The 22,198-nt window shown below is 37.3% G+C and overlaps 8 protein-coding genes across 8 annotated transcripts; 3 read left to right on the top strand and 5 right to left on the bottom strand. All coding sequences in view use genetic code 12, as the record gives it.

Moving 5' to 3' along the window:
- Positions 1-1,276: 1,276 nt before the first annotated feature.
- Positions 1,277-2,389, bottom strand: MAP1 (Methionine aminopeptidase 1; the record flags this gene model as incomplete). Its single annotated transcript, XM_061119579.1, has 2 exons — positions 1,277-2,325; positions 2,383-2,389. The coding sequence occupies 2 exons, from the start codon at positions 2,387-2,389 to the stop codon at positions 1,277-1,279; spliced, it is 1,056 nt and encodes a 351-aa protein (XP_060975562.1).
- A 1,422-nt stretch (positions 2,390-3,811) lies between these two features.
- UMP1 (20S proteasome maturation factor) lies at positions 3,812-4,384 on the top strand (the record flags this gene model as incomplete). Its single annotated transcript, XM_061119578.1, has 2 exons — positions 3,812-3,814; positions 3,941-4,384. The coding sequence occupies 2 exons, from the start codon at positions 3,812-3,814 to the stop codon at positions 4,382-4,384; spliced, it is 447 nt and encodes a 148-aa protein (XP_060975561.1).
- Positions 4,385-4,554: 170 nt separating this feature from the next.
- Positions 4,555-7,575, bottom strand: SMY2 (kinesin-like protein; the record flags this gene model as incomplete). Its single annotated transcript, XM_001523136.2, has 1 exon — positions 4,555-7,575. The coding sequence occupies one exon, from the start codon at positions 7,573-7,575 to the stop codon at positions 4,555-4,557; it is 3,021 nt and encodes a 1,006-aa protein (XP_001523186.2).
- A 1,572-nt stretch (positions 7,576-9,147) lies between these two features.
- Positions 9,148-10,590, bottom strand: PVL30_004484 (uncharacterized protein; the record flags this gene model as incomplete). The annotated part of the gene is made up of 1 exon (XM_001523135.1): positions 9,148-10,590. The coding sequence occupies one exon, from the start codon at positions 10,588-10,590 to the stop codon at positions 9,148-9,150; it is 1,443 nt and encodes a 480-aa protein (XP_001523185.2).
- Positions 10,591-11,251: 661 nt separating this feature from the next.
- Positions 11,252-13,398, bottom strand: vps5 (Vacuolar protein sorting-associated protein vps5; the record flags this gene model as incomplete). The annotated part of the gene is made up of 2 exons (XM_061119577.1): positions 11,252-13,341; positions 13,392-13,398. The coding sequence occupies 2 exons, from the start codon at positions 13,396-13,398 to the stop codon at positions 11,252-11,254; spliced, it is 2,097 nt and encodes a 698-aa protein (XP_060975560.1).
- A 458-nt stretch (positions 13,399-13,856) lies between these two features.
- Positions 13,857-14,318, bottom strand: PVL30_004482 (uncharacterized protein; the record flags this gene model as incomplete). Its single annotated transcript, XM_001523133.1, has 1 exon — positions 13,857-14,318. One exon carries the CDS (start codon positions 14,316-14,318, stop codon positions 13,857-13,859), a length of 462 nt encoding a protein of 153 aa, XP_001523183.1.
- A 3,256-nt stretch (positions 14,319-17,574) lies between these two features.
- On the top strand, positions 17,575-19,497 carry SDH1_3 (succinate dehydrogenase flavoprotein subunit; the record flags this gene model as incomplete). The annotated part of the gene is made up of 2 exons (XM_061119576.1): positions 17,575-17,579; positions 17,604-19,497. 2 exons carry the CDS (start codon positions 17,575-17,577, stop codon positions 19,495-19,497), a joined length of 1,899 nt encoding a protein of 632 aa, XP_060975559.1.
- A 656-nt stretch (positions 19,498-20,153) lies between these two features.
- SOU2 (Sorbose reductase sou2) lies at positions 20,154-21,483 on the top strand (the record flags this gene model as incomplete). The annotated part of the gene is made up of 3 exons (XM_001523131.2): positions 20,154-20,157; positions 20,263-20,270; positions 20,623-21,483. 3 exons carry the CDS (start codon positions 20,154-20,156, stop codon positions 21,481-21,483), a joined length of 873 nt encoding a protein of 290 aa, XP_001523181.2.
- Positions 21,484-22,198: the final 715 nt, after the last annotated feature.

Here is a 22,198-nt window from a genome sequence, read left to right as displayed (position 1 = left end):
AGTGAGTATCTATTTTCCACAGATCGCAAAAAAAAAAAAGAAACAGAACAGAATCTTACAGAAGGAATGAGTAGAAAGATGATACTTTTTTTTTCCCTTCTCTCTCTCCCTCTCTCATTTTTTTTTGCGCGTTGATGAGGTTTTCTCGCGCGGTCTTTTGTAGAATATGATGGAAGGGTGAATTATACTTTTTTGTTTTCAACTTTTTTGCGCCCGACCCCCAAGCGGGTATCGTAATAGGCTTCAAAGAGAAAACATACTCAAGCTTTTAATTATTTGCTTCTTCTTCTTCTCCTCTATTCATTTTCTACACGCTTTTCAATACCCTCTGATGAGTTTAGAAGAAGTTATATTTAAGCCGGCTAGAGAAAGCTTGCTTGAAAAGCAAGATGGCAGAGAAAAGTTGATTCGATCGTGCCGGGAAATCACAAGTTACTCCAAAAAGGCAATATTTACACTTCACAGGACCCTGATTTCGCAACAGATTGTTATCAAAGAATTGACACTGTACCTTGAGATTATGGGAGAGCATTTGAATACGGTGAAAGTCATCTATATGAGCAACCAGAGTCTACGTGGCTCAATTTCGGGAGCCATTGAGGAAATGATTGAATTTTTCACATTTGGCTATTATAAATACCACGGTAAATTGATACTGTATACAGAGTTTGTAAAGAGTCTCAACATGGTAATGGAGGGGGATATACCAGAAGTGGTTGCATTTATCTTGAACAAAAGTGAACTCAAGTATAACTCCGTAGAGAAGGAAGTAGGGGGAGTAGAGGAAGATGACTTTAAAAATGTGCTTGTTGATCAATCTGACTTTTTAATGGGTTTATTTGACTGCACTGGAGAAATTATGCGAATGGTGATTCTGCAATCTACAAACAATGCCGGAGGTTTGCAGATGAAACATACTTTGGAGAACTACAAATTCCTCAAGGTATTGTATGAGCAGTACCTCATTTTGCAAACACGATATCCGGGGATATCCATACACCATGGTTCATTCGATGATGCAATTGGTCTGAAAGGTAACTTTTCGTTCAAAAAGAAGCTTGAGGTGTTTCAATCTTCCATCAAAAAGATAGAGACTACATTGTTGGATATCTTGATCAGTGATAAGGAAATTCTTTAACTTTGTGCTAATCAATGTGACATTTGTTTTTTCTTTTCTTCTTACTTTCTTCTTCTATTTTTTCTTTTTTTCTTCTTCTTCTTCGCAAATGCTACTTTTATAATGTCATGATTCTTCTACTTTTTATATAAAGATAATCTATATCCTTGGAACGGGTCCACCAGGAGAGGTATCTGTTCTAGCAGTTAACACTTCGACACCATCCTCAGTCACCAACAACATTTGCTCAAATTGCGCTGACTTCATACCATCCTTGGTGGCGGCAGTCCATTTATCTGGCCATGTCACATCTTTATATGTACCCAAGTTAAGCATTGGCTCAATAGTGAAAACCTGGCCTGGTTTCATAATACCAATGGCTTTGTTTTTAGCATAGTGTGGAATATTTGGTTGGCAGTGGAACAATGTACCGCATCCATGACCACAGTATGTTCGCACAACAGAGCAATTGTTTTCCGATGCATGCTTTTCAATAATGTTACCAAGATCTCTAAATGCAACACCTGGCTTCACTGCCTTAATAGCCAAATCAAGACATTCTCTAGTTGTTTCGACCAATCTAACGGTATCTGGGTCTGCCTTGGCCTTGTCACCAACGTAGTATGTCTCATTCAAGTCGGAGTGGAATCCCAAGTAGTAGATGGTCACATCCAAATTGACGATATCACCATCCTTCAACTTGGTCTTGTCTGGAATACCGTGACAAATAACTTCATTGATTGAAGTACATATCGACTTGGGGAAATTGTAGTAGTTTAATGGTGAAGGGTATGCGTTTCTCTTCATACATTCTCTATGCAAAATCTCGTCCAACTCGTCAGTAGTGATACCAGGCTGGATGTGGCTTGCAGTAATATCCAAAATTTCTCTTGCAATCTTGCTAACTTTTTTAATCTTGGTAATCTCCTTTGGTGTCAATACAGGAATTTTGCCAATACGATCATTCTTGATCTCACTAATGGGTTTACCATTCTGGGCGTAATCTGGCAACTTGATATGCTTGGGCACTGCACGACGAGGTGTTAATGGGTAGTGAGGTCTAACGTCACCGGTGAATTCAAAAGTAGGGAATGGTATATAAGATTCCTCAGCGTCATCGGATTTGTGCTGGGCCTTGTGCATTCCATAGCTTGAACGAAAACAGTTTTGGTCGCAAAATACACTATGTATGCCATCTTTGAGACAAACTGGACATTTCAACATAGACTCAGTTTCTTTCCCACATTGTGGGGCTGCACAAACACTTGTCATTTTGATGTTTAGTTGGTGAAGAATAATTGAAAAATTATAAAATAAAAAAAAAAGGAAATATAAAAAAAATTAAAAAGTAGATGGAGTGTGCACTAGTTTTGTTTTTCCCCCTATATATATTTTCTTCTTCTGTCAATTGTTTTCATTGTCTCTTTTCTCGCTTGTCTTGTTTTTTTTCTCACCTATTTTTTTTGAAGTGAAACCTTTTCATCTCCTCTTCTTCTACAGCCAAGCTCAGTCGTCAAGATCAATATATATATATATATATATATTTACTAGGATAAGTGTAACTCATTGATGTTTCTCTTTAAGATGTGTATGTGGGTTAAAGTGGTGTAGGATGTTACTCATTCAAAATAAAAAAATTTCATCAAAAAAGTAGTAAACTTGGTGGCTAGCATAGCATTTCCAATATATAGACAGTGAGTGCTCTTGTTCAGTTACGTAAACTTCATCTAACTTTTTACAAGTTCACTTGATTCACCCAACTTAGAGATAAACCAAAACAAGGAAACCAACAATGAAAAGAAAGACAAAAGATGTGTTTTCTTTACAATTTAAACAGCTTCTGTAGCATGATTGGTTTTAATATAAACTTTGATTTTCCATTAATCGTTGATATTGGTTCGTGCCATCTTCTTTAATGTTTGAGTCAATTCCTCAAGATTAATAACACAAAAGCGGTTAACAATTTTTGCAACCAAATTAGAAAAATAAAGAATCAAGAAGGAAAAGAACCAAAAACAAACAAACAAGAGAGTGTAGTTCTTCAGTGTCAAGAACCCTTCCTTTGCAACATTTTATTAGCTTTGAGATATCATGAAGGTATGGCGTTATGCTGTAAATCAAATAGCCTTGTATTAATGGTAAAGCTTTTAATCCGAGTCAACTAACTAAATTTATAAATAAATTGGAATGACACTTTTCCAAACATTCAGCTTATAATATTGCCTTGCTAGCCAAAATAAATCACTATTCAATGCTATTTCAGAAAATGAACTAGTGTGAAAGTTTTGGAAAACAAATCGATTTTTGACAATCACACCTTATATACCTCAATTTTTTTTCACCACACTTCTTAGATTAGCTCATAAATTACTATTTTTTTGTGTCAAGCTCGTTGTGTGAAATGGTTGTCGACAATGATGCTGTTCTCTAACATAGTGACCTTGTGCCTTCTTTTCTTTACTGGAATTTGATAGAGAAGCACTGTCACTGGAAGAAAAAAAAATATAAAATAAAATAAAAAATAAAAAACGAAGAAAAAGCAGGTCGTGTGCTTATTCCAACAAATATATCTAACATGGAAACTTACAACTGCGGATTTGCCATTCTTCAAGAATTAAAGGCACGATTCACCTCATTCACACAAAACATCGATAACCATCATTATCATTATTCTCCTATTTATCAGTATCAACAATGGTATGTTAACTCGCACGAGGATCAATCCATAATTCAAGACTCCAAAGTTAATTGAAAAAAAAAGATATCAAAAAGAATCACAAATTACCCATTTCAAAAAATTAATACTAACTTACTCGTCACTAGTCATTACGTATTATCCCCAATGATTCAAGGGAATCAGAAGTTTCCTCAATTCAACAGGCTGCCGCTAAAAGCACGCCAGCATTATCGGAAACATTGCATAACCAGTCGGGGCCAGTGAATATCTCATCTAAAATCAATAATCTCCACCCATTACAGTCGCGTGTTACTAGTTGGGAACAAACACAGCAAGATTCAAGATTGGAGACATATAGGCGTATGTTTGGTGCAGGCGACCCAATAAAAAGATCTATGGAATTGGCAATTGTGGAAAACACTGACTTCAAGCCTGACTGTTTAGGTGGTAGTAGCATAATGCACAGAGATGTCCTTTTGGGAAAGGATCTGAGTGTGGATTGGGAAGACGTCTACCCCAACGGTATACTCAACCATGGAAATACCGTACCGGATATGCATAATGAAGTAGAGAAAAGACTAGGTCTTTGATCAAAATAGAGAGAGACAGAAAGAAAGAGAGAAAAACAAAAAAAAATTCGCTACTCAGCTACTATTAGAGAAATAATTTTGTTTTATTTTAATAAAAATGCTAGATTGGTTCGTTGTCCTTACCCCTATTTACTCTTGTAGATGTTTACTTTAAAGCTGAATAAGTTTTATCATTGTTTCTTGCCTCCTTTCTTCTTTGACTTGACGCTAGTACTCCATCCATCTTCATCAACAGTTTGTACTTTATCAGCACTTGACAAGATAGCAGCAGACCAACTAGTGTAGTCTCTAGCTCCCTCGACTCCCAACATCTGGTCAGCCTTATTCTTTCTCTTGACAAATTCTTGTGCAAATCTTCTACCGTCCATGGTGGCACTAGAAGCGTAGATGGATTCTGAAATCAATTGCGGAGTATCGGATGAAGAAATTGGCAATGTAATGAACATTTCCAATAAATCATTCTTGGAGACACTAGGGTAAAGATTAGTCATTTGTGAACGTGCCCAAACCAAGAAATCTTCTCTGATTGCTTGGAAATTGATACCAGTAGCACTTGGCTTTGTGGCTGAAACACTACGAAGCAATTGAGGAGTAACTTTTGATGTGGAAACACCTGTAGATGTGGTTGCAATGGATGGTTGCTTCTTTGCAACAGTTGGTTTCTTGCTAGATGCAACTGTAGTCCATGCAGTAGTATCTTCTCTTGGAACAGAATTGGCCAATGCATTGGCAAATGACATGTTGGTAGGGTACGCATTTGATGCACCAACACCACCAACTGCAGCGGCGGCAGCAGCGGCAGCAGCAGTAGCACCGGTAACAGCTTGAGCAGCAGCGGCAGCGGCAGCAGCATTCTTTGCCTTTGCTAGTTCGGCTTCTTCTTTTTGAATTTCAGCTAAAGATTTCACTGGAGCAGCTTTCTCATTTGTAGCTGCAGTTGCCCAAGTAGGTGGTAATTGGACTTTAAGTTTTTCTTGCTCGAGTTGTGCAGCCTTTTCAGCAGCTGCTGCAACTGCCCAGGCTTTTTGTGCTTGCTCAGCTTTAGCCTTTTCTTGCAATTTCTTTTGCTGAGAAAGTCTTTCTGCTTCAACTTTTTGAATCTCCTTCAAGGACAATTGGTTGGCCTTGGCTTTTTCCTCTTCTGCTTTGGCCTTTGCTGCCCATGGGGCCAAATCTTGTTTTTTGGAGCTTGCAGGTTTCAAGTCAACCGTTTTAGTAGGTGGAACGGTAATCTCCTCTTGCGAATTGGTGAATGCTTTCTTTGGTTCAGTAGTGGATTTGGACGTGGCAGATTTTTCCTTCTTATTAGCACCAGTGGTGGTAGTAGTGGTAGTAGTAGTAGAAGAAGAAGAAGCAGCAGAAGGATGAGAAGCAGAAGAAGGAGACGTTTTTGCTTTAGAGTTGCCAGCATTGGTAGATGTTTCTTGCTTTGCCTCCGGTTCATCTTGCAATATGTCCGTTACTACAGCATTCAAAACAGAATGATCGTGATCATCTTCATCTTCCTCATCATCCACGAAACCTTGTTGATCTTTGCCAGTTAATTCTTTTCCAGCACCAGCAGAGGTGGTTTGCCCAAAACTGTTGCTCAAATTAGTAGTGGAAACAAATGGAGAACTTATTCTTGAAATCTGTCCTACACCATTGGAAGCAGTCATCCAGGGCGACATCGGGGTAGGTTGACTCAACTGTGGAGTTCCGGAACCAATATTGTGTGTATTGCCCAAACTGTTGACAAACGAAGACGATGTGGGGGTTGCAGAAGTTGGAGTGCCAAGACCCCCAACCATTTGCGAGCTAGTGTCCAAAGCCCATCCACTGTTGTTTCTCGACAACAATGGCTTTTGCTGTTGCAGAATTTGCTGTTGCAAAAGTGATGGCATCGAAGGCAAGCCAAAACTTTGGTCAAAAGCACTACCTATGTTGCCAACATTGCCCAATGGTTGATTGTGAATGTTCTGGAAGGAAGAACCGCCAGTGGAGGTGGCATTGGCAGCAGCGGTAGCGCCGCCAACACCGCCACTAGCAGTAGTAGGAGTTGAAGAATTCAAGAATCCGCTTCCGGCAAACATGGATTGCAGGAAGTTTGACGATGACGGTAATCTTATACCATTGCCATCCAACGAATTAGTATTCGTTTGTGAACCATCGAATCTCGATCCAAGCAGCAAATCGGATGCAGCAGTCAAATCAGGCAACGGGATTTTGAATGGTTGAGTATAGTTTTGCACACTGTCACATAAGGTCCTCAAGGGCTTAAACTCCTTTTCACCGACTCTTTTGATCATTAAGCTGAGATCCAAGTATCCTCCTGTAAACCATTCTTGCATCATGTCTCCATTGAAAGGACCCTGTTCGTTTCCAGATGGATCGATATAATGCCACTCAATCTTGTCCGAAGTGAGTAACGGAATGGTGGTAGCTGGGTTCATAAGACCTGGTGGGAACTCAGTCAACAATGACCTTTGTGCAAAACCGTCATTGTTTGCTTGAAGAGCTGGGTCATTGTTGCCAAGGATACCAATACTATTGACGCCTTTGAAAGATCCAAACAGGTCCTGTGCATCAAGAGGCTTCTGCTGGTCCATACTGGCTCCCAACTTTAGATTGTCAAATTTTTCGGCAACAAACTTTGCAGTCTCCTCATCTTGAGTCGGTATTGCGTCACTTTGAACTGACTTGCCATCGGGAACTGAGCTTGAGTCGTGTGGCTGTGGTTGTGATTTACCTTGACCCTGACCTTGACCTTGTTCTTGTCCTTGTACTTGTCCTTGATTCTGCTTGGCAAGTTCATTTTGCTCCTGTAACAAGAGATGATAAATTGGTTCGGGGACTGCCAGTTTATAATTCTCATGGCCATTCATCTTCACTTCAGAATTCAAAATCTTATCCTTGTTGTCATACCACACTTGAAACACTTGCTCCATCGTGTATCGCTTGCCATCCTTGTTCTCCGCGATGTTCTTTGTACTGGTACGAGTATCATTAAAGTTTTGGTGGGACTGTGACTTGGAATGATTCTGGTTTTGCCCATTATAACCATTCGCACTAGTCAGCGGATTAGAAGCAGCATTTGGAGTGCTACTACTATTACTGTTGCTGTTGCTAGTGCTGTTGCTAGTGCTAGTGGCGGCGGTGTTGTTAAATTTAGACGATGAGCCCATAGCATCGTTGATGCCATCATTTGCCATGGAAGCTTGAAACTTGCTTGTTCTTGAATACATTTTTTTTTGAAAAATCTGTTTTTTTTTCTTTTTTTAGCAGAAAGGAATTGTTGCTGTGGGAAGATGTTTTCTAACTTTGATAAAACTACTCAGATTGCACACTCTATAAAAGATTTGCTGAATAAAGTACTTTTTTGTAGAAAGCTTGGGTTGCAAGGTATTTCTCTGTATATGGGTAAATGCAGAAAATTTTGATTTTTCACCATTTCAAGAAAGAGCATAGCGAAGCACGACGATGCTACCAAAGGAAAAAAAAAATTAAGAGAAAAAAAATTAGAATAAAAATAAAAAAGAGAAAGAAAAAGAAAAAGAAGAAGAGAAACTTTTCTCCCACACTAGAAATGAGGCTGGAGAAATGAGGAAAACGAAATGTTAGGAGATGATGTACACAAAACTAGCACTTCAGGATAATGATGTTGATGATACTGAACCTTTAAAGAAAAGTGAAAGGTCTACATTTATATAAGACATTGAACTTGTTGAAACTACCGCTGTTTTTCTTTTGTTTGAAGGGTCGTGAGCTCTAGGTTTGTATTAATGTTAAATTGTTTTGTTTATTTTTTTTTTCCCTTGTTTTTTATTATATTTGGACATTTTGCAACCAATACATGAATGATTGAAATCAATGGATGGACAATGATGATGAAATGAAAATTAAACACATACTTGTATATAAATATCATTTACTCACGATGTTTTAGATAACTAAATGGTGATGGTGATGGCTTGGAGATTTGTTTTTTTTTCGCTATATGTAGGGACAGCCACAACGTGTGTGTTGAGCCTTTTGCAGCGTGATGATTTCCTACATGCAATACTGGACCGAATTCTTGAAATTTTTAACATCGCCAGCACCAGATACATCACATCTAGCTATTACAAAAAACAAATTTATGACTACTTCAGGTTGAAATCCTGTGTGCTTTTAAGTCTTGACCAAATGCGTTTGTCTGAACTTTTTCACTTAAACCACTTAGTTCAAACATCTCCAACGTTTTGTTATACCAATCAATAGCAATATATCATTTTGATATGTTTAAAACAACATTTAAATAGACTTTAAGCTAGTACAATGGTTTAAAACTTTTCTTTTTTAAAAGACGTTGATGTCCGGTATTTTTATATTTATCTACCCTTTTAGTTGTGACTGAACCAGTTTCATATTTTAAAGTTATCAAAGCTTACTTAACATTGGTGTGAGAATGGCGCCGAAGTACGACATGTTGCAAGTTTGATTTCCAAATTTAATGAAGAAAAACTTTTTAATGAATATTGCCTACCTTATTTACTTACATGGCTAGGACAAGAAATTCAACAATGATGTAATTACAAATTCATCTTTGATTAAAAATAGTTTAAAGAAACAAACAAACAGACAAACTAATAAACAGACAGACAGACATACATACCTTACACTAATTGTCTAAGACTGACTTCAATGTTTCTAGTTTACGAGGTTAAAACGTCATAACAAATAGATGGTATCACAAACTACAAAATGCCGACGCTTGAATATATGACTATGTCTTACTAAATATTTCATATACGTTCTAATATTTGCTGTACCGCTTCAAGATTCTCTTGCGGAATCATTATGACACCGGATCTGGCCATGGACAAGTATCCAAGCTCGATTGAATTCCCACCCTCGGTGATCAACAAATTCGCCATCCCTGCAACAATACCTGTGCAGTTCAAAGGTAAGCTGGTGAAATCCATACTGATTGGGATAATGACATCCTGTGCCGAACCAATTGTATTTGTTGAATCAAATCCATACTCTGACCGAGTCTTCTCCGACTCCGGTAGTGTTAACGACAATTCTGTGGAGAATGTTCTAGTGAGCACAAAATACGGCGGCAGTTTATGGTTTGCTAAAGATAATAATTTTATTGTTTTTAATATTGCGCTTTTCATTTCTCCCGGCCGCGATCCGGTTAATAAGAGTTCATGTTGATCATGAATCTTGGGGTGAATTCCTGCTTGAGCAAAAAGTTCAAATGCTTTTTCATGGATCGGTTGTCTTGGAGGCTGCTTCTGTTGTTGTTGTTGTTGATGCGGTGGCGGCAGTGGCGACGACAGCAGCAATAATACCTCTGTGGTGATACTTTCGGATTCATTATCATTATTATTGTAATCTTCATGCACAACAACTACATCATCGATGTTTTCACCTTCGTTACCAAATGACCCTCCATTTGATATATAGCTATCTGAGCTCTCCATGTACTCAAAATGCTCTGCCGTTAGAATCTGTTCCACTTTCTCCTTTGCAGCGTGTGGGATCAACACTATATCGTTGAAATGTGAGGAAATGTAGAAGATGGAAATGTCATGCTCAGATAATGGTTTTGTCAACTCAAGAATCCTCGACAGTTTATCTCCACTGCCATCCGAATCAACTATTAAGCTCAAAAATGGTGACGGCAAAAGTTGCACATCTTTATATCCCAATGCTTTACAGATAGCCAACGGGCTTTTGAAAAATTTGGAGACTAATCGTGTGGGACAGATAATAGTACACTCTGATGGTGTTAATGCAATATGCAATATGCTCTCTTCTGACTCTTCGTGGTTGCTCGAAGCTTGGGCTAAAGCGGATTGGAAATCATGGTCTAGACTTTTGCTCGAGTTGTCCACTTGTCTGCCCCCAGAAATATCGCTATCATAAGATTCTACGGACTTGATTTCGTTCAAACTTTCTATGCTTTGTTTCAAGTCGTTTAGACCAGGCCCATCTGCATCATCATTGTCATTGTCATTGTCATTGTTAAAGTCAATATCACTCCTATTGTCACTATCACTTCTTCTTGTCACTTTATATTCTTCTGCGTCTGCTTCTTCTTCTTCTTCTTCCGGACAGTGCTCACCAATTGAATCATACAAGAGCTGTAATATCGAATTTGCAAAGATCCAGAGCTTTGGTCTAGGTATAGTGAGAATCGACAATTCAACCTTGTTGAAATGCACCTGTATACTCATTTTTTTTTCTTCAAAAAAAAAAAAAAATTTAACAATATTCGTCTTCGTGTTGCTATTCTAATTTGGTACTTTCAAAATAACCATTAGATGATAATAATGGGAAAAACAAGTTCCCCTTTATATATTGATATATAATATTTAGTTTGAAATTTAAGGAAATTGAGTCACATGGCCCTTGATGATTCATTAGTAGAAATTTTCCAAATTAAAAAAAAAAAATTAACTAATTTTTCTTACTATTGTTATTATTATTTTTATTATTGATAATAATTTTTTTAATTTTTTTTTTTTCAATTTTCGTAATTAATTTTTCAACTCCTTTTCATTCCTTTACAAAAGATTGCATGATTTTGTGTTACTCCGCACAACTTTCCGACCTTCACTTTCTCACTAACTTCTTAGCCCCCCTCCCTCCCCCCACTCATCTACTATAATTTTTATAACCGCGTTTTTCCGAGCGGGGAACAAAGAACGGAAATTAACGTGTACTATATATACTTCAAGGATGCCTTGACAACATAAATTACATTGTCTTTTGTCCCTTTTTAAAAATAAAATTAAGGAGGAGAAAGAGCGGAAGGAGGAGGGGAAGAGGTAGGATATCATTTTTAAACTAAAATATAAAAACCTAAAAAAATATCGCTTTTACAAAAAATAATCTTTACTCATTATCAACAGCAATGTACCGACTATAGAATGTTTCGTAAACTTCAATAGCTTCCTTCTGCGACTCAATAGCATTTTCAATGTATATCTCAACATTGTTTCTGAAATCATCAATTCTGGTCATTTCAAACTCGTCCAATTCCAGCTTGATAGTATTGCTTATTTCATTGAAGTCCTTCTGTAAACTAGATTGGCGTTCTTTCATCCTCTCTAATTCAAAGGACTTTTCTGGCAGCAACGACAGTTTCCTAGACAATTTGTCTACTTGGGCATTCAAAGAAGATAGCAGCTCAAAGATTTTTATTCTGGTCTTGAACGTGTAATTAATGGCATCAATTAATCTCAAATACTCCTCTACTGTGAACCCCATTGTAAGTTGGTCAGACAAGTTGAGTCTCTCGATATTATCCTTTATATGGTATTGCACTTGACTAAATGCATTGAATAAATCGCTAGTACTCTTTGTGATTTCTACTGCAGCCAACTCTTCCATGGTGATGGCAATCTCTTCCCAAATATTCAGCAAGTCCAGTCTTTGTGTTCCGATTAGCTCAAGGGTTTTCAAAAGTTGCTTCAAATTATACTCCAAATCATCAAAATACTGCTTCTTTTTCGTAAAATACGAGTCCGGTTCTGTATACTTTGTTGACAGTGAGAATAACGAACTCATAAACCCAGTAGAGGCAAAAGCCGCACTGGCAGCAGCATTAGCGGCATTAGCAGCAGCCGTGGCCGTGGTCGTGGTCGTCGTTGTTGTTGTTGTTGAAGTGGGTGTGGTAAAAGATGAAGAAACACTACTGTGGCCGTCTTGAATTGCTGATTCGTCCAAGCTTGCATCGCCAAATGCATGACCTTCGTTCTCATTCGTCAAAAACGAAACAAAGTCTGGGTCATTACACAACAACGGTTTAGTGTTAATATGATTCAACATTTTTTCGAGGGATAATCGTCTGTGTTCAATAATTTTTTCATTAAATCTGCCAATAAGGCTTTGCTTTGCCGGAGGAGGTGGAATTATCCTACCAGGATGATTTGCCTGTAGTTGATGAAACAACCACCTGAAATCGCTATAACGTCTTTGCACGGAAACTTCCTTGATTTGTGGGAAATTTGGTGAGTCGAGGTTCTTGTTGCGTGTTTTAATGGTGTACATGATATGCGCGGTAGTGATATCGCCAACCTTCATAGGGTCACCAACAGTGATTTCAAGTTGATTATCATTCTTCAGTGGTGCTTCCGCATATGAATTTGTTTCTGTATTTTTTGTTGTATTTTTTGGTGTAGTCTTTTGTTTTGATGGAGAGTTATTGCTGTTTTTCTTATTGCCTTGTAACTCTTCATGTATAGTCCCCATTTGATTTCCAATCGCCTCAGTAGTCAATTCTGTTGGTTCTTTTTGTGCTCCTTGGTTTCCCACATCTTTTTCTTCTTCTTTATCCCTTTTTTGCTTATTTTCAAAAGTCAATGGCCCCAATAAATTCGAGTTGACATTTTCCAGCTCACCTTTCAAATGTTGAACATTTGTCTTTGAATCAAACCTTCTTGGTCTCTTGGCTTTAAATTTTTTCAAATTAATTGGTCCCACTGAAGAAGGTGAACTGATTGAAGATTGATCACTTGAGCTTAGTTTAATTGGTGAATCTTTGTCTGAAAACAATTGATCTGACTTCAGAATGTTTTTCGATGCAGTAGGTTTGGTCAACGATTGTTCCAAATCAAATGAATCTGATCCTTCAGTTAGCTCTGATAATATTTGGCTTTGCAAATGGTGCTTTCTGGGTGAGTACAAACCATTGTCCGAAGCACCATTTACTTTACCAGCTTTGAAAAAGTCGTCATCCTGTTCACCCCCCTCAAGCTCATTATTTTCATTATGTTTCTCTTGCCCTTGCTCCTGTTTTTGCTCTCGAAAACCTTCCTGTTTCTCTTCCTCTTCTTCTTCCACTTCCTCTTGTGGTTTATCATCACTAAATGGGTTGGCAAATGGATCGTCAATGCTGAATGAGTTGAAAGTGCTTATTAGTGGCGCTGTCACTGACGACGACGACGACGCCGGATTAAACGTTGACGTATGAGGTTCATTAACTTGATCGTACTGCAGTGTAGTATTTCTTCCATCGCCAATACTGGTGGACTCTTCATCGTCCCAGACTGATTTTGTCAAGTCGTCCATTATTTATATTCAAATGCTGTTGTCTTAGATTTGGTAGGAATGGTTGACCAAATGTTGATAGATGTATTTGATATGTGTGCGTATGCGTTTATGTATATGTGTGTCTGTGTGTGTGTGTGTGTGTGCGAGAGAGAGAGAGAGAGAGAGAGAGACAGACGTGAACAACAAGCCTTGTTTTACCTGACACCCGAAAAAAATAGTATTTAAGCCTCTCGACTCGCGGCTCCTTTAATAATCTACACCGTCATTTGCAGCCAATGGTGATCCAACACAAATTTAGAATGATATCAGAGCTAGAGTATGGCTTCCAATTCTACATCTATATGATTGTACCTTGTAAATGCTAATAAATTTTTTATTTTCTTTCAATTTTGAATCTTGGACAAACTAATCTAAACTAAACTAAAGTAAGCTAAGCTAAGCGAAGTTAAACCTTGATGCTAACAATTTTGAATGGAATACCACCCTTGGAGTCACCAACAACAACAGCATAAGAGCTCTTGGAGTATGAGTATGGATCGTTGATGTTTTTGGCAGCATGCAAAGTGTCCCATCCATTAAACTTTAATTCACCATTAGCTTCAATCTCAACTTTTTCTGGCTCAAAAACACTCAATTGTAAGATATCACTTTGCTCGGTGAATTGGAACTTGATTTGTGGGGTCACTTGACTGTAAATGATGTTGCTCTCATCATCATAAGTTAATTCGGCTGCTGAATCATCTTGCGAGATAAAAAAGTAGTTGATACCAGCTCCTTCGTGAGTGTAGTACAATCCCTTACCGTCGATTTCTTTATTCTCTGATGAAGCATACAACTTGTATTGTGATAATGCAGCCAAAGATTGGGTGGCAAGAGCAAGTAAAGAAGCAGCTTTAAAGAATTGCATTATGAAATTGAAATCAATATTGAATATGAATACTTGGATGTTGTTAAATGTCCTAGGTAATTTGTATTTTTCTTATCTAGACAAAGATTGGTAATGTTTAGAAGTGATGAATCAGTCATGTCAAACGATCCTGAAATGTGGAAGTTTTTCACCTATATTTATAGTTTTCCAAGGCACTGCAATTTTGGCAGGATGACGTTGTTTGACCAAGTTTGACCAAGTTTGAACCAATTATAACATAGGTTGACAATATTTACTCTTGTGTGTATGTGTGTGCATTTTCCAATTAAATCTGTGTTTACTTATGCTATTTTTGGATCCCTATTGTTCTTTGATTCAAGATCATTCTGTTATTATTACTTTTTTCTTTCAGGGATGTGAAAGAAAAAGGATAGTTTTTGTGGAGTACCGAATACTCTAAAACTTAAACATGGTTACGTCATTTGAAAATGTTATGTTTTGAAAAAATATACGTTTTGACAGTACTCGTTATTCCAATAACCAACATCCCTTTTTTAACAATGCTTTTTTCTCTCTCTTTATTGTCATTATTGTTACTGTCTTGGCTTAGAAAAAAAAAAGTGTATTGGAACGAAACCCTTTACTTATCGTACATTTCCAATGGCTTTGAATATAGCCTGTTTTTTAAAGTGTTTAAGGTTTTACAATCCACGTACAGAGACTTTGCAGAAGAGCATTGATCTTGAACCATAATTACTGTAAAATAATTTATTAGTATTAAATACCTGATTTACACCAACTGTAAGGGGGAAAACCAAGGGGAGAGGCGAGAGAATGCCAGGAGAAGGTTCAGGGGGGGTTTGAAATGATGGCAGAAGGTGTGAATTAAACATGACGTACGTTAAAACAATCTTACTAATGAGTTGTGTCTTACATTTTCAGTTGAATAAGTCGATTGCTTTATGACAGAATTATGTGGGGAGGGGAGCGAGGTTCTTGGCATTTCAGGTCTATACTGAAATGACTTCTTCTTGTTTAAGTTCTTTCTTTAATTAAATCAAATCGAATCAACATGCTTACTCGATGTTATCTCGATCATCTTGTGTCATTGTGCATTTTGTTCTCAATTGCAATTGTTCATATTAACAAACTTTATATATACATATGTTCCATTGCAGATGTTTATGGAACAGGTGTATCACTCTTGTTACTAAATATAGAATGGCTGCGAAAAAATAATAAAAAAAAATACAAAGAAAGAAAGAAAGAAACAAAAAGTAATGTAATTGAAAGTGAATAAACCTCTACAAGTTGTCTTATTACCTGAAATTTATCAATCGTTTCTTAAAATAAATGAGCATTGTTACAAACGACAGGGTATTTTCACCATTAGCAATAAGTAAATAAACAAACAATAAATGCATTTATTCTATAAACAGGTCTCTATTACTTCATGATGTTGAAGTTAGTAACAGAAACAATATAATCAAAGTGAATAGCACACTATTAATTAGTCGTAGTGGGCAAGACACTTGCTAAGATTATTCTAGTAACTCAATAAAAAGTGAAGTGTTTCACACGACAGTTAGTTATTAATGATATGAACGTCACCTTGATTATATTGTTTCAGTTTCTAATTTCAGCAATTCTCCTTTGATCAAAGAGACATGAATCCAGCTAATTTAATTAAATGGCTTAATTGAATTTTACCTAACGGTTTTGTCCATGCATCAACAATCACCAATTGCGTTTGAACATATTTCACAATCATAGTTCCGTTGATAATACCTTGTCTAAGCAAATGGTATCTTGTACTAATATGCTTTGTACGACTATAATATATTAGATGCGTTGCTAGTAGAATACATCCAACATTATCTTCATAAATCGCAATTGGTAGTTGGATATTGACATTTGTCTTTTCAAGAAGGACAGGAGCTATCGAGTTCTACACAATCAGGGAAAGATACTGCACCGCCTCATAATGATACACCATCTGTTGATACATCTATATCGTCCTTATTGAACGATTCTCCAGATAATTAATTTAAATTTAAATTCTTTATTTTTTATTTTTTATATTTTATTTTATATTTCCTTTTTCCTTTTTCCTTTTGGTTACCCCAGTCCCGGGAGTTGAAGGAACAACTCAAAAGTGGAGACCTGGAGCGGTGAGAGAAAAAGAGCGAGAGCGAGAGAGAGAGAAAAAAAAAAATGTGTTGGTGTGTTGGTGTGGGTCATGAGTTAGTCGGGGAAAAAATCGGGTCCAGAAAAGTGCGGCTCTTTTGCTCGACCTATCAGAATCGTGCATTTTGTAATACTCGAACTGGAGACAACGAGAGAGAGCATGAAATTTCCAGTGGGGGAAGGCAAGAAAAAAGAAAAAAATAAAAAATAAAAATAAAAAAGAAAAATAAAAAAATAAAAAAGGTTTTAAATAACAAACCAATGACAGTTAAGCGAATGTTGATTATAGCTGCTTCAAAACAGATCTTGAACACGTAGACACTGTCGATAACCTCTGAAATATGGTGTAGCTATCTCCAACTATCAATGAATAAGTATACTACCTCCTTTGAACAAACTCTATAAAAGTGTTTGCCAATTTTTTCAATAAACTTTGTCTTAATTTATTCCTCCACTTTTCTCTCCATCTTCCATACAATTTTTTTTTATTATTATTATTTTTATTTTTTCTCTTTTAAAAAAAAGTAGTGAGAGAGAAAGAGAGGGAGGAAAAACAAAAAAAAAAAAAAGAAAAAAAAAAAAATTTAATGGAGCTCACCCAGAGCTCTCATAAAACCAATAGATTATACCGAATCAAATTTTCAATTGTTTCTCCAGAGTAAGGAAAAAAAAAAAACCAACGGAGCTGAGGCCCTTTTTTTTATAGTTCAATCCACCCTAAACAAACAACTACACCAAATCAGTCAAACAGAGTGTCTGTTAACTTTAATTTATTCATCTAATCACACCTCAACTTCTCCTTACCACTCCTAATTTCAATATTTTTTTTTTCTGTTTCCATCACTATCATTTGTTAATTTTTGTTTTGTTTATTACTATTTGAATTTGGTCAATCCGAGCAACTAAACTCAATCCCATATTTATTCACAAGTCGTTTGTTTGTTCTTCCCCCAAACCACAAACACTTATTAACTCTTCACAGCATTACAACTTGTTTATTTTGTTTCACCAAAGAATCAATAACTAGAAATAAACAATAAAGTAAAATAAAGAAATAAAGAAATAAAGAAATAAAGAAAAAAAAAGCAAATAAGAAAAGCAAAAAATAATGTTGTCCTCACTTCGTAATCAAGTTAGGGCCACGAGACTTGCTAAGCAATTCTCCACCACATCGATAAGATCCCAGGTCATTGGTTCCAATGTCAAGGGTCAAGATTTCAACGCTGCAAAGCTCATGGGTCAAAAGTACCATGTTGTCGACCACGAGTATGACTGTCTTGTTGTCGGTGCCGGTGGTGCTGGTTTGAGAGCAGCTTTTGGTTTGGCCTCTGAAGGTTACAAGACCGCATGTGTCTCAAAGTTGTTCCCCACCAGATCCCACACTGTTGCTGCTCAAGGTGGTATCAATGCCGCTTTGGGTAACATGCACAAGGATGACTGGCACTGGCATTTCTACGATACTGTGAAAGGTTCAGATTGGTTGGGTGATCAAGATGCCATTCACTACATGACCAAAGAAGCTCCTGCCTCGATTTACGAGTTGGAGAACTATGGTGTTCCATTCTCAAGAAACGAAGAAGGAAGAATCTACCAAAGAGCATTTGGTGGTCAATCCAAGGAGTTTGGTAAAGGTGGTCAAGCTTATAGAACATGTGCTGTTGCCGACAGAACCGGTCACGCATTGTTGCACTCCCTTTACGGTCAATCATTGAGACACGATTGTCACTTTTTCATTGAGTTCTTTGCCATGGACTTGATGATGCAAGATGGTGCTTGTATTGGTATCGTTGCATACAATGAAGAAGATGGTACTTTGCACAGATTCTTTGCCAACAGAACCGTTATTGCCACTGGTGGATACGGTAGAGCCTACTTTTCATGTACCTCTGCACACACATGTACCGGTGATGGTTACGCCATGGTTTCTAGAGCTGGTTTGCCATTGGAAGATTTGGAATTTGTCCAATTCCACCCATCTGGTATTTATGGTTCTGGATGTCTTATTACTGAAGGTGCTAGAGGTGAAGGTGGTTTCTTGGTTAACTCTGAAGGTGAGAGATTTATGGAACGTTATGCTCCATCGGCCAAGGATTTGGCTTCAAGAGATGTTGTCTCAAGAGCCATCACCATGGAAATCAACGAAGGTAGAGGTGTTGGTCCAGAAAAAGACCACATGTACTTGCAATTGTCTCACATTCCAGCCGCTGTGTTGAAGGAAAGATTGCCAGGTATCTCTGAGACTGCTCACATTTTCGCTGGTGTTGATGTCACCAAAGAGCCAATTCCAATCTTGCCAACCGTGCACTACAATATGGGTGGTATCCCAACCAACTGGCAAGGTGAAGTGTTGAAGAAGAATGCTGATGGTCAAGATGAAGTTGTACCAGGTCTTTTGGCTTGTGGTGAAGCTGCTTGTGCTTCTGTCCACGGTGCCAACAGATTGGGTGCCAACTCCTTGTTGGACTTGGTTGTGTTTGGAAGAGCTGTTTCCCACACCATTGCCGGTAACTTGAAACCAGGTCAACCAATCCCACAACACGAAAAGGATATTGGTTACGAATCGATTGCTAACTTGGACAAGTTGAGAAACGCTAACGGAACCAAGTCAACTGCTGATATTAGATTGGACATGCAAAAGACTATGCAAAAGGGATGTGCTGTTTTCAGAACTCAAGAGACTTTGGACCAATGTGTTGAACACATTGGACAAGTTGATGCTGATTTCGCCAATGTCAAGACCACTGACCGTTCAATGATTTGGAACAGTGATTTGGTTGAGACTTTGGAATTGCAAAACTTGTTGACTTGTGCTACCCAGACTGCTGCCTCTGCTGCTGCTAGAAAGGAGTCTAGAGGTGCCCACGCTAGAGACGATTACCCAGACAGAGACGATGTAAACTGGAGAAAGCACACTTTGTCATACCAAGACGGATTTGGAGCACCAGTCAGGTTGGACTACAGAGATGTTGTTAAGCACACTTTGGACGACAATGACTGTAAACCAGTGCCACCAGCAAAGCGTGTGTACTAGAGAATGAAAAATACAGTAATTATCTAAATCACCGATTGTCTATATAAAGAGGAGGAAGAAGAAGAAGAATGAAAAAAGAAAAAAGGAACTTATAATTTATATATAAACACAAATATATCAAGAAAACAAATTTTTTAGAAAAGTAGATTGGAATGTACGATCTCTATTGTAATTTAAAAAAATGTTGAACTTGCTTTATTCTAGAATGCTCGGTTATTAAAACAAGTAAATAAATAAAGAAATAAATATATATATATATATATATATAGAATGGATTCGAAAAAAAAAGTGACTGTTGGGCCATGGATCGAACGGGATCGGCTTATATGGGCGTGTCCAACGACCAAAAATAAAATTACTAGTGGGAGAGAGAGAGAGAGAGAAAAAAAAAAACAATCAATATTTACAGTGTATAAGCACACCATGTCTAGTGCACTGTAGTGTTAAGTGTAGTATGGGGAATACCCTTTTGAGGTAATTATCTCCATTGCAGATTTTTAGAACAATGCACAGCAATAGACAATAATGTTACAATTTGATACATCTTTACATGTACAAGTATATGTGTATATGTACATACTTGAGAGAGAGAGAGAGAGAGTGTGTGTGTGTGTGTGTGTGTGGTATGGAGAAGTAACTCTATGGTGACAATAATCATGGGTAAATTTATAAAGGGGTTTCTCTTAATTAATAACTTCTTACTAACCACAGGTTACAGCAATCTATGACCAAAAATAGCAGAATTTCCGGGGATTCCTATAGAAGAAAACTATGTATATCCCTTGTATTTTGATTTCAATTTAGTTTTTTTTTTCATATTGTCTATATAAAGGGAACACCATTTCCACATATTCTTGTAATTCATATATATATATGTATTTGAAAGAAAAAAAAAAGGTAAAAGTTGATAAAAGTTAACGAATTCTATTTTCAATCCCACCTTGTCCCTTTCAACAACTCCGTGCATCCTTTTCCAATTCTTAAAGAAGCAAAATTGTTCCTTATTTTTAATCACAAAGTTTCGCTTATAGTTGGCAAAAGAACGCTATATCCCAGATTCTTATACCTTAACAACCCATTTCTCAATTAATTTATCCAAAAACACATTTTGTAAAACCTACTCAGTCGAAAATGAGCCGCGAAAACCCTGATATCCAATCCTATGCTAACCCCGAGCTCGGTAACTTACCAAGACCAATTCCTAGCTACATCGATGACAATATTCTTTCTCTTTTCTCACTCAAGGGGAAAACAGCATCAATCACTGGATCTTCTGGTGGTATTGGATGGTGCGTTGCTGAAGGGTTCGCGCAAGCTGGTGCTGACGTCATCATTTGGTACAATTCGCACCCAGCCGATGAGAAAGCCACTTACCTTAGTGAAAAGTATGGCATCAAGTCCAAGGCATACAAATGCGACATTAGTGATGCCGATGATGTCAAGCGTACCATTGCTGAGCAATTAAAGGAGTTTGGTAAGATTGATATATTTGTCGCTAATGCAGGCATCCCTTGGACAAGTGGTCCATTAATTGATGAACCTGATATGAACAAGTGGAAGAAAGTTATTGATACCGATTTGAACAGTGTCTTTTATTGTGCACATGCGATTGGGCCAGTTTTCCGTAAACAAGGACATGGCTCTTTGGTGATTACTGCTTCGATGTCGGGATCCATTGTCAATATCCCACAAATGCAAGCAGCATATAATGCGGCAAAAGCTGCAGTGAAACATCTTTCCAAGTCCTTGGCTGTGGAGTGGGCACCTTTTGCCAGAGTCAACTCGGTGTCACCAGGTTACATTGCAACAAACTTGACAACATTTGCCGATGCTGAATTGACCAAGAAATGGTTACAGTTGACACCAATTGGAAGAGAGGGCAAACCACGAGAGCTTGTTGGTGCTTATTTGTATTTGGCATCCGATGCAGCATCATTCACAACTGGTTGTGATTTGGCTGTTGATGGAGGATACACTGTACCATAGATTTGTAAAAAAGAAAAAAGAAATTAGAAATAGATGAAGAAAAAAAAATTTAACAGAAAAGGACTTTTGATTTTGATAAATGATAGTTGGAGGAAATTAGAAAGGCTGTTTCGTGATATAACCTTTTCTATTACGTGAATCTGTAACACACGGTATTTTCTCTGAAACAAATAGTGAAGGAGACTTTACATAGACTTGTGTAGCACAAACACTTGGAAAATAAATAAAGAAAACCAATAGAAAGAAATAGAAGAACGAGGAAAAGAGCAAAAGAGGAACTGAAAAAAATTGAACATCTTTCTTTTTTTTGTACACCAACAACAATTATAATGATGATGATGTAATTGTTTCGTATTAGCCCCCAAAAAAAAAAAATAAGAATAAACATAAACATAGCTAATGTGTAATCATGTACCATTCCGAATCGACGGAAGGGGGGATAGAGGCAGAGAATTGACTATATATTTTACGAAAAACTTTCATTTCAGTCTTAATCTCATTCGTTTTCTGTTCAAACCACCTTCCCCCTCCCCCACTTTCCACTTTCCATATTGTTGATTCGTGGTTTCGACAATAGATGGTAGTGGTTCCCCCAAAAAAATAAAACTTTCTTATCTCGGACTTTGCCCTTTTGGTTTTATTTTTTATTCTGGCTTTGGCTTGTTTCTTTTTTTTCTTTTTTCTTCTCTCTACTTCTCTTGTTACTTCTTTCTTT

The sequence above is a fragment of the Lodderomyces elongisporus genome, chromosome 5 (genome assembly GCF_030384665.1).
Source record: "Lodderomyces elongisporus chromosome 5, complete sequence".
NCBI classification, from domain to species: domain Eukaryota; kingdom Fungi; phylum Ascomycota; class Pichiomycetes; order Serinales; family Debaryomycetaceae; genus Lodderomyces; species Lodderomyces elongisporus.
This window is presented reverse-complemented; position numbering and strand designations above follow the sequence as displayed.